The 17,116-nt window shown below is 36.8% G+C and overlaps 1 protein-coding gene and 1 long non-coding RNA gene across 2 annotated transcripts; both read left to right on the top strand.

The window, feature by feature from the left end:
- Positions 1 to 3,844: 3,844 nt before the first annotated feature.
- sfrp2 (secreted frizzled-related protein 2) lies at positions 3,845 to 8,175 on the top strand. Its single transcript, XM_057331690.1, has 3 exons — positions 3,845 to 5,476; positions 5,554 to 5,634; positions 6,033 to 8,175. Exons 1-3 carry the CDS (start codon positions 4,981 to 4,983, stop codon positions 6,338 to 6,340), a joined length of 885 nt encoding a protein of 294 aa, XP_057187673.1. The 5' UTR covers positions 3,845 to 4,980; the 3' UTR covers positions 6,341 to 8,175.
- A 4,497-nt stretch (positions 8,176 to 12,672) lies between these two features.
- On the top strand, positions 12,673 to 15,156 carry LOC130553478 (uncharacterized). Its single transcript, XR_008962863.1, has 5 exons — positions 12,673 to 12,884; positions 13,252 to 13,399; positions 14,068 to 14,312; positions 14,389 to 14,647; positions 14,844 to 15,156. It is a non-coding gene; the product is annotated as an uncharacterized LOC130553478 (long non-coding RNA).
- The last annotated feature ends 1,960 nt before the right edge of the window (positions 15,157 to 17,116 follow it).

Raw genomic sequence — 17,116 nt, 5'->3', positions numbered from 1 at the left:
ATCTGTGCTGAAGTGTCAACCAGATACTGGTGCTGTATTATTTATAACATTTTAATAGTTAACTTAATATATTAGTATCACAATTATTGTTAATATAAGTATATTGTATCTTTGGGAATCAAACCCATGGCCTATGGATACAAAGCTTTGCCAAATTAGCTAAAGATAGAGTGAATGGAAGGGCATAAATGTAAAACAACTGTATGCATTTCTATGTCACGATCGGTGAGGGAAGAAGGACAGAAGACCCAGGTGCAGACAGCGGGTATGGGGTTTACAAGACTTTAATAATAAGATAAAACAAAGACAAAACAAAATCATAATGAGCACTAACGAGGAAACGAGGGCAGGAACAATGACGAGACCGGAGAGTATGGAAGGCCATCAGTGCCAAAATGCACCTCTCCACATGAAACAAGAGGTTCTGTCATGATTCTGCCACTAGATCAAGTAAAGCAAGACAAGATGGGGCAGAACCATGACATTCTAGGCAATATGGTTTCATAATTTATCCAACACAAAGAAACATATCGTCGCTGTCGGGCAGAAACCTCCTATGGCCAAATTTGGTCAATTTCATATTTTTTCACAAATCGATGCTATTGGTCAGTCCCCATGTGGGTCTGTTATTTTTTTACAAATTATTAACCAATCTAAAGTGTTGAAAATAGCTTGACAGCAAATCTCTTAACTCCATTGGACACTTCAACTGTCTGAGAAGTCTTGTAACTCCACCTCTTCTTCACTCCGCGGGAGCTTCTCGGCATTGCGTCTCCTGATTGAAAGTTTTTTAGACAATAACGAGTGAAAATAGTTAGGTTAGATACATTTGAGTAGGCCTGTTTTGTTAAAAATCGATAGCTGTAATGCTTCGGTGCAGAAGGGAAGCCCGTGAGCCACGAAGGTAAGTTTGCGAGCAGATTCGGCTAATTTCCACCTATTAGACAGCCTAGTTAGCTCATCGTTTTTTGTATTACATCACTTATAGTTCTTAAACCTTTAAAATAGAGTTTAGGAAGATGTGTGTAACCACAGTCGTTAGCTTTGGTTAACGATTGAAGCCTTTTCTCTTGTCAAGAGGCTCAACGCGACAGCCGACATTATTTGCGTCCAGATTAATTTCCGCCTATATTAGACAGCCTGTTTAACGTTTTATTTTGGTATTGCATCACTCATAGCGCTAACGTTTAAAATAGAGTTTAGGAAGATGTATGTAACCACAATCATTAGCTTTCATTAGCTCTTAAAGCCTCGTCTCTTGTCAAAAGACTCAACGCGACCGCAGACTTTGATGAACACTGCTAGCAGCAGCGACGTCTGTGTCCGTACCATTCTTATCAATGACAGCGTAATCTCGTATCTCCCTGCTCCCAAGTCATAAACCTTGTATCTCCGATTAAACATGGTTTTGGGGAAATGTTGTGTTAATGTTGGTACACAACAGTATATCATAGCAATATAAGGTATAATACCAACTTTAACGATACAATGTTTAATAACTCAAAAAATATGCAGTTTTTTAATTTCCTGAAAAAGAATGGTTTTGGAGATGCGAGGATTCTGCCCGACAGAGACGATATACACGCTTTTTCTTCATTCAAGCATGGGCCAGATTTCGATACAAAATAAACTGATCAAACAAAGAATAACTAAAACCTAGAATTATGAACTATGGCCTGCTTTAACACATTCACACATTCAAGTCTTCCCACATTAGTCACTCAATCGATCCTGTCAAAGGATACATGCTGACTAGATTACTTCCCAGTCTGTATGTTTTTGAATTACACATTTAAGTACAATCTGCATGATTATATGGAACTTCAGTTACATTAATACGTTTGCCGTACGATTGAATTCTTCAACTCAAGCTGTGCAGAGATGGTACTGAATCTAATAAGCTTGTTAGGGCTGTAGCACATTTTTCTCTCTAAACTAACTTTTACCTTCCCAGCAGGAGAGAAACAGTAAAAGAGCTTAAGACAGTGTGTTAGAGCTCTGTGCAGAACATTTAGGCTCTGTGACCCCATTTACACTAAACAGAAACATTCATTGTGCTTGTTAATTGTTCATTCCTGCATTGTCAATGGTCATTTGGACAAAGCCAACCGTTGGGTTAAATTAACCTATATGTTTAGCTATATGTTTATATTTGATGCAACCATGGGTTAAAACAACCCAAAATTTTAGGCTAAAACAACCCATCATAGGTTAATTTATAACTCAACAGTTGGGTTCGTCACTTTTTGACCCAACTGGGTTAAAATTAACCTAGCATTTATAGTACTTCTATTCAAAGACAAATTACAACAGGTTGTGTTTTACAGTACATAAAGTTCTTTACATTACACACAAAGAACGTCAGTCATTAGAATAATATTAAATCATCAAAAGCTCCTTGGTTTCATACAAAAGTAATATGCATTCTGGCAGTATGAGCTCTGAATGACAATGGCAAAGTGTTATAAAAATAATTATAGAAAGTTAGTTTTTGAGGTCAATATTTACTAAATGTGAATAATGTGTATAGGATGAGTTTATGTAGAAAACCATAAATCACAAAAGGACTTGTCATGGTCCTGCCTTCTTGTTCAGGATTTTCTAGTCTTGTGGCAGGATCATGAAAGATCCCTTATGTTTAATGTGAGAAAGTCATGGGGTGTTTATCTTTTGACATTCCATGTGCTTTCTCATGTCTTGTCATTGGCCCCGCCCCTCTCGTTTCCCGTATTGCTTCCCTGCCGTGTTTCATTACCATCACCTGCCCTGTGTTATCATCCCTCATTTGTGTTCCCTATAAAATGCCCTCATGTTTCATTGTCCTGTGCTCGGTGATTGTATGTGGTTGTACCCTGTACCTGTGTATTTCTGTGTACCGCTGTTCCTCGTATGTTCACCGTGAGTTCCTGTTGTTACGATTCCGTCAGTCTTAGTAAGTGTCTAGTTCAGTTTTGTTCTTGCCTAATGTTATGTAAGTCTAGTGTTAGCTATGTCCTGTCCCTTGTATTATATCTTGTTTATTCTGTTATACCCCATCGTCGGTCTTTGTTTTGTGTTTCTTTGTTTAAATAAATATCCCTGTTAACCCCATCACTGCCGCTGCCTGCAATTGGGTTCTTGTCCACTGTGATCATGACAGGACTTTAGCTGAGTTTCACAGACAGGGTCACATATACTGTACACAGTATAAATGGGCAACCAAAGGACATAGATCTACTAGAGAGCAAAAGTTCCTGGTCAGAGTCAGATCATTGTCTAAGCGTCACAGAGACCAAAAGCTATAACTTTACATCCAGATACAAGTCTATAAATGACAAAGAGAGGAAACCCCAGCAGCTAACCTGTATTTAATGGGGGCCTCTAAACGTATGACCTTTGGAAGCCTTAGGGGAATTTCTCTAAGAGGACTTTAAGAGAAACTGTAACCCAATAAATCTGGTGACAAGAAAGATCCAAAGGAACCACTATGCTCCTAATATCGCTATATAAACACATTTATACATTTTCACATTTATAAACATTTTTCTTGAACACTTAACAGATCACACATGCTCTAGCCTGACACAATGAATCTGTGGTTCAGATTTGTAGCTGTTCACTGTATGTTTCCTTTAACTTTAAAAGAATGAAGGTACGAGGCTGTGAGAGATGACAAAGATTTGGTGGTTAGTGGTATCAAACGGGACCCTTACAGAGTGATGAATGATACAGGGACCAGACCTACTGCCCCAAGGAGTTCAGTTTCAATCAACAGGGCTCTCTCTCTCTCTCTCTCTCTCTCTCAAACACACACACACAGGCTTTGGTTGACTATCCCCGTGGGGTCCATAGGCGTAATGTTTTTATACTTCTATCCCCTATCCCTAAACCTAAAGATCATAGAACACTTTTTGCATTTTTAGATTTGTAAAAAATATTGTTCTGTACAATTTATTAGCTTTTTTGCCCCTGGGGACCTCAATTTTGGTCCCCACGGTGACACGAGTCCCCATGTGTTGGTGTGTATTCAGGTTTAGGTCCCCACCGGGATATACAAACATGAAAACACACACACACACAAACACACACAGCAGAATGCATAAATCTGTATATTTGTTGTAGATTCTGCAATATGTTAATAAGATAGTATTTTATCAGATTCTTAAGCAGATGTTTTAAAAAATAATATATAAAACTTGTTATAAAAATGCTCTTTTATTTATCACCTCTAAATAAGCTATTCCACACAACATAAATGTACATATATTATAAAAGACGAATTCATAGAAAAGGGCAGTAGATACAATTTTAACATTTCATTACTTAAAAAAGTTTTTGCATAGTTTTATTTCTATAGTAGCATATTACATGAAAATAGTTTAACATTTTGTATAAGCATTTTGTACACCACACATCACTAGAATAGTATCATGCACCCAGCTGTCAAATGAACTCTAAGTCATAAAGCATAACGTGAATTGTGTTGTCATATTAACAATTGTTATAAAAGTGTCATTACTTATCATCATCAAGTAAAATTAGGAATAAAAATCCTGAACCAGTGGAACAGTTTGATTTTTTTAACCAACCAATATTTACAACAAAAACATCATAAGTTAATTTGTTGTTAGTTTTCTAATGTGCGGGTAAAAGTGTTGCGTAGAGCCTTTTTTCTTTAAATATTTTTGTAAGAATGTCATCTTACAAAAATCACGAGTAATACAATCAACTTTTTAATGCGTTTCTTTTGTGACGACGTGTGGCCAAAAACGCTCTCTAGGTGGGTGGCTACTAAGTTTTGCACACAGCCTTTGCAGGAAACAGGGCAAATTCGAGCAGTGGACATCAGATCGCTCCCTTTCGCTCCGCCCAGGCCAGTGAGAACAGGTTTTGGCACAGAACAGAGTTCAGTTATCCATAACTGAGAATAACGCTGAGTGTTAAACTGGCATTTTCGGAAGTTACTTCTCTCTGTTTTGCCTCTGCTCAAGTGATATAAAGATGCGGGCATATCTGGCACTTCTGGTAGCTCTTACATTACCTGAATATCTGGATGCGTTTCACGGATTATACGCCTTCGGTCAGCCCGAGCTCTTCCAGAAAAAGAGCAACTGCAAACCAATACCCGCAAACCTTCTCTTGTGCCACGATATCGAGTACACGGACATGCGTCTCCCCAACCTCCTCGGACACGAAACCATGAACGAAGTTGTGCAACAGGCTTCCTCCTGGATCCCGTTGGTGCAGAAGCAGTGTCATCCGGACACCAGAAAGTTTCTCTGTTCGCTCTTCGCTCCGGTGTGTCTGGATGATCTAGATGAGCCGATTCAGCCGTGCAGGTCGCTGTGCGAAAGCGTGATGAACGGCTGCGCTCCGGTGATGGCTGCGTTTGGGTTTCCTTGGCCGGAGATGCTGGACTGCGAGCGCTTTCCACTGGATAACGACCTGTGCATACAACCTGGTAGTGGTGATGCTTTAGTGCCCGTCACCAAGGAAGGTAGGAAGGCTTTGGTTTTATTTGGTTTTCAAAAACCCGTTCACCCTTAACTTCTGTGTTGATCTTTCTTTGCATAGTTCCGAAGGTATGTGAGGCTTGCAAAGAAAAACCTGAGAATGACAATGGAATTGTGGACAGCTTTTGCAAGAATGACTTTGGTAAGTCCTTGTTTTATGGTTCTTTTACACACACTGTTTAAACTTTTATATTTATGCATTTGGCATACGCTTTTCTTAGGGGAACCTTTCGCAAGAACCTGTTATTTTCTCATACTAACTTGTACGTGTGACAAAATAAGGTGCTTTTAAAAACTTTTTAATAAAAACCAAGGCACAATAATTGTACACTAGAACATTACTTATACTAAAAAATGATTATTTTCAAAGAACCACAATAAAAAAAGAAATAGAAAAAAGCAACATCTCCAACCTTAAACTCTGCTCATGCATATTAACCAGAAGTTATTTAAGGTGGTGCATTCCTAAATTTGGTTCACGCAGTTATTTTTCTCCTTTGTCTCACCCTAACACAATCTTCTATCTTGATGAAATACTAGCTTTAAAGATCAAGGTCAAGGAGATATCCTACATGAATGGTGACACCAAGATCATTCCGGAAACCAAGAGCAAGACTGTCTACAAGCTGAACGGTGGTGTCACCGAGCGTGACCTCAGAAAAACCGTGCTTTGGCTGAAAGATGGACTTCAGTGTGTGTGTGATGAAATGAATGACATCAATGCTGCCTATCTGGTGATGGGCCAGAAGATGGATGGGAATTTGGTTATAACATCGCTGAAGCGCTGGCAGAAGGGTCAGCGTGAGTTTAAGAGAATTTCTCGCAGTATTCGCAAGCTTCAGTGCTAGGACTGAGCATTGATGGTCTGAGCAACCAAATAATCTTTTGAAAGTAATAGCCTGTAACATTACCATAGTTATATATTAAAAATGTCAATGCCATCTAGAGAACAGTTCAGTCAGGGTGACATTACCAGTAGTAACTGTCAAGAAGCAGCTACAGTAAAATAGGTTCAGCACAGATCCACTTTCATTTGCTTGTTCCATCCTCAAACGCTTTAAAATGTCATTAATCTCGGACAGATGCTGTACTGTCTGCTATCATAATTATGGAACAAAGCCGCATGTCTGTTTTTAATGCAATGTTATCATTTTTGTAACTGGAGTGATGACAGCAGGTGAAGGTCCAAGACTCATGCTGTTCACACATTGAGATGAATGTTAATGAAGTATTAGATGAGATGTTGGCAGAAAAATGGAATTACTGCAAAATCTTTCCCTGATGTCCATTTTGATTTATTAATAACAGGCCACATACCAATGTAGATTTTGTACAGAGCATCAACAGGATCAGATGCATAGCTGTCTTTTGATGTAGTTCCTGATGGTTATAGTTAAGAAATTTGTTTTTCAGCAATGCAATGACTTAATCTACCAACAGCAGTGTGTTTGTGTGGGTGTTTTAACTATTGGAGTTCTTTTTTTCAGCACAATGAGATAGCTGGATCTATTCTCAATGTTTAATAAAATATCCCATGTGATACCAGCCTCTGAAATATGATCATGTTAATGTGAATGATTAAACTTCTGCCCAGACTAGATAAAGACAGTGTGGAACACAGACAAATGCATGATTTTTATAACCCGATGATTTTGTCTACTTTCTATTTACATGTAGCCTAAACATTGCACTTTTCCTATGTTAAACCGTCTATTTGACTTTCAATTAGCAAAAAATAGTGTAGTAGCAACTAGTATTTGTTTATTTCCTTTCATGTCAGTTATAATAATAATGTTGTCTGTTTCTTGTAATGGTCTCAAAGTCGATTGTATATTATTGTGTCGAAGTTGGTTAGTTGAAAAGGCACATGGTGTCATGGCTCTGCTTCATTTAGTCATGTTTTTCTTGGTCCTGTAGCAGAGTCATGACAAAGCCTTTGGTTATGTGTGGAGAGAAACATATTATTGTCCTTTTGACAATAATATACGTTCTCTCCAGTGTCTCGTCTCTGTTCCCGCCATCTCGTTTCCTCGTTATCTTTCCCTGAGTGTTTAATTACCCACACCTGCCCCGTGTCGTTATCCTTTGTCTATCTTACCTATGTAAAACCCTCATGTTTCATTGTCCTGTGTCGGTCATTGTATGTGCATGGTATGCGTTCTTCGTTCCCCGTAATGCCTGTGCCTCTTGTTGCTGTTTCGTCTGTTGTAGTAAGTGTTTAGTTTAGTTTAGTCCTTGTCAAGTCTATGTGGGTCTAGTGTTAAGTTAGTTTAAGTCTCCATTGCCTTATTGTTATCTTGTTCTTGTTTTCACCCCATCGCGGGTTTTTGTTTTATGTTTATTGTTAAAATAAAGTATTTTGTTCTCCCTGTACTCCCGCTGCCTGCAATTGGGTTCTTTCCTGCCATAGTCCATAGCTGAGATTCGTGACACATGGCAATTTCAAGACATTTGTGATCCTCTGTAAATATTCAGATATTCAAATTTTTATTCTTGTACATAGAATCAAAACTTGTAGTATTTCATATTTTAATCACAGTAGCAGTATGTCGTTATTTTGCAAGTGTTAAGAGTATTGCTGCATTTATTCATGTAATGTAATTTGATTATTGATGAGTTATACTGTATCACTTGTCTCCAACAATCACACAATACAAAAGAGCAAATAAATTTGTAATGAAAATCACAATTGGTGAGTTTTTTTTCTTTACAATAAATAAAGCTTATATATTGGTGGATGCTTTTTGAAAGTATGTATACTAATAAAACACAAATAATACTCAAATTTGCATTTGTAAACACATTATAACGGAATAAAATGACCAAGGTATCTTTAATACATGTTAGAAGCTTTTTAGTAAAAATTCTGCAAGCAACTCTTCTTGAGGACATCACAACTAAAGTATGTTGCATAATAACATGAATCATTACACACCATTTACACCTATTGTTAAGATTATTTTCTGATCAGAATTTGACAGTGCAAAAGACAGGTGTCAAGATGTGTAACACCTGTTTTACAATATGCAACCTGACCAGGCCACAATACACAGAAACAGATGAAAATGTGTATAACGGTTTTACAACATTTCTTTTAAAATGAAGAAACACACTTTATGCAATGTTAGATTTTTCATCAGATTTCAGCTGTCTTTTTGTTACAAAAGTTTTCTGCAAAATTACATTTACATTTAGAAGATGCTTTTATCCAAAGCGACTTACAGAGAGTTCAGGGAGCAATAAGCGATATGTCATACAGGAGCAATAATACTAATACAAAGTTACTAGTTTCAGCAAACGCTAGACCAATACCTGTTGAGAGAAAGAGAGAGGGTTAGTTTTTTTCTTCGTTTTTTCTCATTTGTCTGTCAAGTATTCACAGAAGAGATGGGTTTTAAGTAGTTTTTTGAATGTTGTGAGAGATGTGGTTGAAATTAATATCTACATTGCTGCTTAATTAAGTAGTTTGTTTTTCAGAGTTTGTTTGTTTTACAGTTTTCGAAAATAGTGACTTGAGGATGTGACATGTGATAATGAAATAATGCACATGTATTTTTTTGTAAACTGTATAAATCTGTGTATTTAAATAAACAATACCGTAACAGGCCACCACTGTCTGCAGAACTTGTGGTCTTTAGTTCCCCCTAGTGTATAAAAAATATAACTTACAATTTACTTTACTTTAGTTGTCGTAGACTGTGGTGTGTCCCTTTCACACTCTGATTTCTAAATAAAGTTTCTTCTTGTGCATGCATAGCAGGTATTCGAGCAGAACCCCATAGAAACTCTTCACTAAGCATTACAAGAAGCCTGCAGAGAGACATACTAAGACATACAGTATGCTCGTCTGTGTATGTATTTAGTAAGTTAGCAGTTAAATGTTTGTGTCATATGTTTGACTCACATACAGTAGCCTATATGTGCCAGGTAGACAACTATAATATGGACATCCATTCCATTATAAGCATTTGTAGTAGATGTCTTTCTAAATATGTAGCCATTTTATTTCATTTCTGTAATTTCCACTTTTCATTTAAAATATCTTTGTTGTTCTTCTTCTCGAAACGTTTAATGGCGGTGGGCAAGACAACTTTTGGTGCATTACCGCCCCCAACTGAACTGGAGTGTGAAGTGACAATGGGGAAAAATAAAAAATGAAATAAAAAAATAATTTTTTTAAATTAAATTTTTTAACTAATATTAGTTCTAAAGACATATTATCTGTGCCTTCTGTCTGTAACTTTGTTTCCAGAATCTGTCTCTCTTTACAGTATGCTCTAAATATAATATAAATATAATATAAGTGTGCTGTAATATAATATGCTCAACTGTTTCAGTTTCACCACAGAATATACATAATCCAGAGGGATGTTTCCTGATTTTATATAAATTTCCATTTAAAGGCGGGGTGTCCGATTTCTCTTAGCCGTTGTTGATGTTCAAATCACCAAAACAAACACACCCCTACCCCCATCTTACGCGTTCATCAGCGCTCGGCTCAACTAATGTCCGTCCTGTGCACTGTGCACCTTACTGCTGATGGCTACAAGGTTGTTTTGGTACTCGGCCCGACTTTGTCTAAACAAGCGTAATTCGGAAAATCGGACATCCCGCCTTTAAAGATGAATGTCCTAATCTTTGTCTTGTTATTATTATTATTACTTCTTCTCTTCTTTTAAAGTCACTTCCGGTCTCATTATTTTGTAATCCTACTTTCTTTTGAATTTAATAGAAATGTCTTCCTGTTTTCTGCATATACCATTTATATTGCCAAGATTTAATAACAGCTTGTTTGATAATTGTCTTTGCTACTGCTTTGCTGATCTTATGGTGGTTTTTCTAGACATATTATTGACTTTTCTTATATTCTAAATATATTACTGAGTTTTCTTATATAAAATAGTTTTCTTATATAAAAGAATACATTTAAAGGTAGTGTAGCGAGGAAGGCGGGACGAGAGCCGTGGGGCAGGAAGGCGGGGCCGGTGGCGTGAGTGATAATGAGTATCAGCTGTACGCGCACCGGTCCCGCATGCCTCACGGGGAGCTAGGGAGCATAAGAGGACGAGCGACGGGACTGCCGACGAGAGAGGACCGGGCCCGGAAATGTTAAGTTTTATTTATGTTTGTGTGGCCGGCAGTCGACCGTGAGGTGGCTGCCGGCCTTTTACTTCCGTGTTATTGTTTGTTTATTTTTGATTAAAATTTATTGTTTAAATGTTCGCCGGTTCCCGCCTCCTTCCTTCCCTACATTGAACTTTGTTACAGGTAGTTATAGAGTTCATGTACTTCTCTGATCTTAACAAGGGCTCATGTATATGGAGGACCGAGAGTGCCGATTAGCAATAAAATGAAGAATCAATTGATCAATTAAGTAATTAAAACATAAAAATGTTAGCAAATAAACAACTTTTCAAATTGAGAAATTAATAGACTTATTTAAAATGATTTATTTAATTTGTGTTTTAAAATGTAGTTTAATTGAACTATAAAACGTTAAATTAAAAAAACAATTTTAAATGTATAAATAAATATACACATTTAAAACTGTTTATTTAATTCATGCTTTAAAACGTAAAAAAATAAAAAGTTTTATTGTGCACATTTTAAATCGCTTTTTAAAAAAGCATTTGCCAAATGCTTTTCTCTCTCTATTTGCCAATTGCTTTTCTTTTTCGTTTTGCCAAATGCTTTTCTTTATCCATTTATCAATCGAGTCAAAAAATGCCATTGGACAGTACACACGTGGGAACATACGGGGGCAACCAATCAGCTTTCGCTTCAATTTGAAGCGCCAAACCCTCTCTCACTCGTAAATGTAACACGCACTGTCATTAGACAGTGAGAATAACAAACGTCATTACAACAGGTTCAATCGAATTTGTTCTACCCGCCATAAAACCGAAGAGAAGGTTAAATTGACGCAAAATGGCAGGGGAATCTGAACGTGTTCGAAGAGGAATTGTGGATGATTTGTTAGCTTTAGCTGATTTCTGCGAAGGAAATTCAACTCTCGATTATCATTTTATATATAGAAGAGTTTTACAGTTGAGGGAAGACGTTGCAAACGCAGCGGATAGTTGTGGTTCTACAATAAATGAAAGGATTTGGCTTAAGTTTGATGAGGCACAGAGTATCATTCAACGACTCAGTCCATCGGAATGAAGCAGTCGTCACGCTATGATTGTACATCCAAGCATTCTTGAACGACACCAGTCATTGGATGTAACCGCTGAAGAGACGGCAAGATGTATTGGTGTGTCGCTAAGGACAGTCCGACGAAAATTTGCACATCATGGTTTAAGGTATGTATGGTTTAAGGTCGATCCTAAAATGTTTTTGAAAGAAACGTTAACTTATTATGCCTTGAGCGAACATCTGTCTTTTATAAATGTGATCAAAATAAAGACTACAGAATAGTATCGCACCCTTCAAATATCCGTAAAGTAACGTTACTCCAGATTAACATAAAATATGCAGAAACTGTCTGATTTACGGCCACTTTAAATTGTGTTCCGTGCCTTCTAGCAATGTGTGCTTATAAACATAAAATAAACGTACTTGTCTTTTCAAAAGTTCTTTTGCGGATCATTAAGTTTGAGTTGGCTCGTCGAAATTTGTTGAAATTAGGGATGTAACGATTCACTCAGCTCACGATGCGATGCGATTCACGATTCTGATCTCACGATGCGATTTATTCACGATTTACTCACGATTTATTTTGAAAAAATGAGTTGAAACCAATTAGAAATGAACAACGTCCCTTGCATTATTTCTTAAATGCTTCACGTTTCTTTGTATGATAAAATAATGTTTTATTTCAAATAACAAAACTTTCTTTGTATGATAAAATAATGTTTTATTTCAAATAACAAAACTTTCTTTGTATGATAAAATAATGTTTTATTTCAAATAACAAAACTAAACTGCAATTTTATAACAAATTAATAATAGAAAAAGTCTCTTTAATATAAACAAACTAATACTGTCTGTGCTTTTCTTGGATTTTTTTGCATGAAAGAAATATCAGCATCCACGTTTAGGTTTGCAGTGAAAATAGCGCCCCCTGCTGTTCAAAAAATGTATTGCGATTCAGTTCAAGCCTCAACCGATTTGAATCGTCGCTCATTATAACCGATTTTCAACCGGCTCACGGTGAATCGTTACATCCCTAGTTGAAATGTTATAATATAGTTTTATAATGAAAACTTTTGTGTAATACCTAACTAACGTTATAATTTAAACATCCTTTTTTTAGGAAACGTGACTTGTACACCTCCATTACAAATGAGGAGTTGGATAGAGTATTGGCGGAACTACACCACAGATACCCTAATGCTGGCTACAAGATGATCTTGGGACACATAAGATCCAGGCAACTTCGTATACAAAGTAGGAAATGTATCAAATAACATTTTAATAATCTAATGTCTCATCCAGGGTTTGAAAAGAACACCTGCCAACCACCACATACATAATTGTTTCCCTTTAAATACCATTATGAACCATTGGCTTCTTCCATTGAAACCAAAAGTGCGTTTTGGCCGGTATTCCAAAAGGATTTAATTGTGTTTTATTGGCCCCCATCTGCCAGATAACATCCCATCAATCCCACATGCACATCACTGTTGTAAATAATTACAATGTCACTCTGGACCACTCTGCAGTTCTTTCTAACAGAAGAATTAGGCCAGTTGATGCTCAACCACCCCAGTACGCACAAAACATCCCACATGAATATTGTTATAATCTGTTGCAGAACACAGGGTTTTAGCATCATTAAGACGAGTAGATCCTGAAGGAATGGAACTGCGCAGGTTACGCCTTAGGACGTCTCGACGCCGACGTTACAGTGTACCGGCACCCAACTATTTGTGGCACATTGACGGGAATCATAAACTTATTCGGTAAGTGTTAATAATTTATTTGGTAAAGTGAATGGATAATGGTTAGTAATGTCTAGGGTAACACAGAATCTGAATTTACAGACATAGGGCCAGTTGTATAAACTTAGCTGCTAAATTAAGACTGTCTCAAAAACTAGTCTCACTGACTAGCAATTAGTTAGGACTTATAAGTCATACTTTTTAGATTTTAATTAGACCAATCTACCTTTTTAGGTTACTGACATAAAGTTATGACCAGTCTTGAAGAAAAAATTGGATGATTAACTTTGAAGACTAGTCGAAGCAGTTTATGCAACCGGCCCCTAAATAGAATTCTTTGCACATGTCTACAAATGGAAATTCCCATCAGTCACAAAGTTTCCTTTATTAAATATTTAACTTTGTTTAATGCTCTCAGCTACCAATTGTGTTGTAAGAGTCTCATATTCTGATAGATCTGAAAGGATACACCATGATTTCATGTTATGCTTTTATTGACATAAGTGAATATGTGGTGTAGGAAGGTAAGCCATCGCTCAAAAACTTTCATGTACTGTTGGACTATAGTAAAAAGCATGTTCATTGTTGTAGCCATTTCATATAGTTTTTGTGTGCTTGTCATTTTTAAGTAAATTGGGTATTCATAGTTGTATTCTTAAATTAGTAACTTTAAAGGCTTTAATTTGCAGATGGAGAATTGTTATCCATGGGGGAATTGACGGCTATTCCCGGCTTGTGGTGTACTTAAAAGCTGCTACAAACAACAAGGCTCAAACAATGCTGCAAAGCTTCCTGTCTGCAGTAGACCTATATGGTGTTCCCTCTAGAGTGCGTTCTGATAAGGGGGGAATATAATGGTTGCCCGCTTCATGACACGAACCAGAGGAATAAACAGACATTCACACATTACAGGAAGAAGTGTACACAACCAGAGGTAGCCTTGTAAACACATTAATTACATTTTCCTTTGCCAAACTGGTTTAAAATGAAGTTTGTTTTTCTTATGTGAGAATTGAGCGGCTGTGGAGAGATGTCTTTGACCAAGTAACAGACCTCTTCTACACTACCTTTCGTCGGTTGGAAGATGAAGGATGGCTTAATCCGGACCAGGATGTGGACTTGTTTGCCTTGCACTGGTCTTACATGCCTCAAATTCAGAGGCATCTACAAGAATTTCGGAGTGCCTGGAATTGTCACAGTTTAAGATCTGAAGGCAACAGAACTCCTCTGCAGCTTTGGTCAAATCGTGAGAGGGATGACTTAAATCGGGTAATTTTGCAGTGGTTTAACTGCTTTTATGGAAGCATGGCCCATTTGTTTCATTTATATTATTTATTCACTGATAAATTGTTTGATGCAATGGAAAATCAAAAAGTAGAAATTGAAATGTAAGTATTGACCAATTTTTTTAAATGACTGTTTAATTAATCTTCTAAACAATTCGTTCATGTTGTAACTGTTGTAGATTGACATTGATGAAGTCAGGGAAGACCTTCAAGGGCAACCAGCAGGTGTTCATGTTCCTGAGTTGGATCTGCCTCGTGGCTTGACTGAAGAAGAGCTGGCAACACGATCAAGCCCGGATGTACCTTTGTCAGATGCATTATCTGTCTACATGGACACAGTTCTTGCTGTGAAACAAATGCTTGGTGAATCAGTCTTTTCTCTTAAAAAGGTTAAAATACTTCAGGAATGTAAATTGTATATGTGCATATCAGACATGCATGTTGTACCGTTGAACAGGAACTACAGACACAGAAACATCTGAAAAAGCATTTCATTAATTTTTTTATTAAACATTTTAAACTTCTCGTGAAACATTGTCAGTATAGCCACTGCTAAAATTGGTTGCAAGATGGACAAAATAAACAGTTATGAATCAATTATTAATGTGTTCAAGTGTTTTTATTTTAGCTACTGCTTTAGCAATAAACAATTCCTGTGGTATGAACTTGACTGGATAAAGTGCATTGTCGCTGAACAACTAACATACTGTCAAAAAACCACCATAATATTTTTCAAACTTTTTATTTAAACTCCACCCAAATTAAATTTACCTTATTTACTCACCCTCATGTCATCCTAGGTGTACATGACTTCTTCAGCTAAACACAATTGGAGTAATAACTAAACTTCTGGCTGTTCGTAGCTTTGTAATGCCACTGAATTGTGTGTTTTTTTTTTGAGGATATCAAAGCTATGAAATGCTAGAATTTTATTTAATGTTACTCCAATTGTTTTTCTTGAGGAAAGGAAGTTACGTACATGCAGGATGGCATGAAAGTGAGTAAATGATAAGGTAGATTTCATTTATGGTTAAACAATTCCTTTAATGCTGCTGTTGAACTATGCTATGCCAAATGTTGGAGCCCACAGTATGCCATTGCTCATGTGTGTTTTGAATGACTCATAATTGGAATGGATGGGTAATTGTAACACAATGTTGCAAGTGTTTGCTTCTGGGAATATTTTCTCTGGTGCGTCATGGAGAAATTCGATTTTGGGCTGCTGCAGAAAGCCATGGGGTGGAATGACTGAAGATCCCGACGTAAACTCCAGCACACTCTCCAACGTCAATGGTGAACATTCTTCATCTATAACACGGGTACATATTCAGGTTAACAACTGTACTGTTTGTCACTCCAAACAGGCTGAAAGTCTAGTGGTGGGTATGTTTCACCTTTTCAGTAAATAACTTGTAAATAAATTATTCTTCATGTAACTCATTAAAAATGTGGTTCAATCAGGATAAAACCATGCTACCGTGTGATATTTTGAGAAATGCAATGGTTCAGTGTTGACAGCAAAAATGCAAAATTTGGAATAGTATCTAAAATTTAATTTAGTATAAATACTGTTATTTAAGACGAGCAATGACATCTAGCTGCACTCTTATTTTGGAACAGAGATAGAGCTAAACATGAAAAATAAAATATCCATCAATATTTGTTTGAAATGTCATTTACATTAACCTTATGGAGAAATCACTTCATAAAAGCAATTCACACTTTTTAATCTTATTTAAATAAATTGTGAATACAGCAGCTGTGTATACAACTTTTCAAGACAAAATATGTAAAAAAGATTTGTAAATGCCTTCAACATCAATGATCCAGTCTCTCCAGAAGCACAAGGTCCTGGTCTCTAGTTCTCTTTTATAGGTGTCTTGATCTGACAGGTTTACTCCAAAAAGTGATGTCAGGTCTGATGATCTCAGTGGTTTTTTGTCTTCAACAAATATGGTGCGGAACAGATCTGTCTGTGTCTGCATTTCTTGAAGAAGTCCAAGTGTGTTAAAACCATCAAGAAACCTGTGGAAAAACATGTATAATCTACAGAGAACAAGGTATAAAAACAGTTTTAATGAACAAGTTGTCGATACTACGTACTGTTGCAGTGCAACATTGCATCTCCCATCAACATAATACTCAACAGCTGACTGTACCAGCATGTCCCTCTGCTTAAGGGTACCAATGGATCTAAAGGCTCCAATAATGGACAGGCAATCTTCTGCAATTTCAATGGCAGCTTTGGCTTCTGGAACAGTTTTAGATTCTTTTATCTGAAAAAAGATAAACAAAACATACAAACAGTCCTGTTGCATCTACAACACAAAAAAACATTGTTTTAATAAGGGTACTCTCCCTGCACTTCAAAATTTTGCTCACTGCAGTTTAAGAAAAATACTTGCTTTGCAAAGCATTTCTTTAAAGGTCTCATCATCTACTTCATCCAAGG

Source organism: Triplophysa rosa, linkage group LG4 (assembly GCF_024868665.1).
Source record: "Triplophysa rosa linkage group LG4, Trosa_1v2, whole genome shotgun sequence".
In the NCBI taxonomy this organism is placed as follows: Eukaryota; Metazoa; Chordata; class Actinopteri; order Cypriniformes; family Nemacheilidae; genus Triplophysa; species Triplophysa rosa.
Note: the sequence above shows the minus strand (reverse complement) of the source record. Positions and strands in the feature narration are given on the sequence as shown.

What these genes read in the sequence shown, in the direction of transcription:
- sfrp2 (XM_057331690.1), top strand. Translation starts at nt 4,981, where the DNA reads ATGCGGGCATATCTGGCACTTCTGGTAGCTCTTACATTACCTGAATAT. An exon ending in AGTGCCCGTCACCAAGGAAG is followed by an intron (nt 5,477 to 5,553) that starts GTAGGAAGGCTT and finishes TTCTTTGCATAG; the next exon opens with TTCCGAAGGTATGTGAGGCT. An exon ending in CTTTTGCAAGAATGACTTTG is followed by an intron (nt 5,635 to 6,032) that starts GTAAGTCCTTGT and finishes ATGAAATACTAG; the next exon opens with CTTTAAAGATCAAGGTCAAG.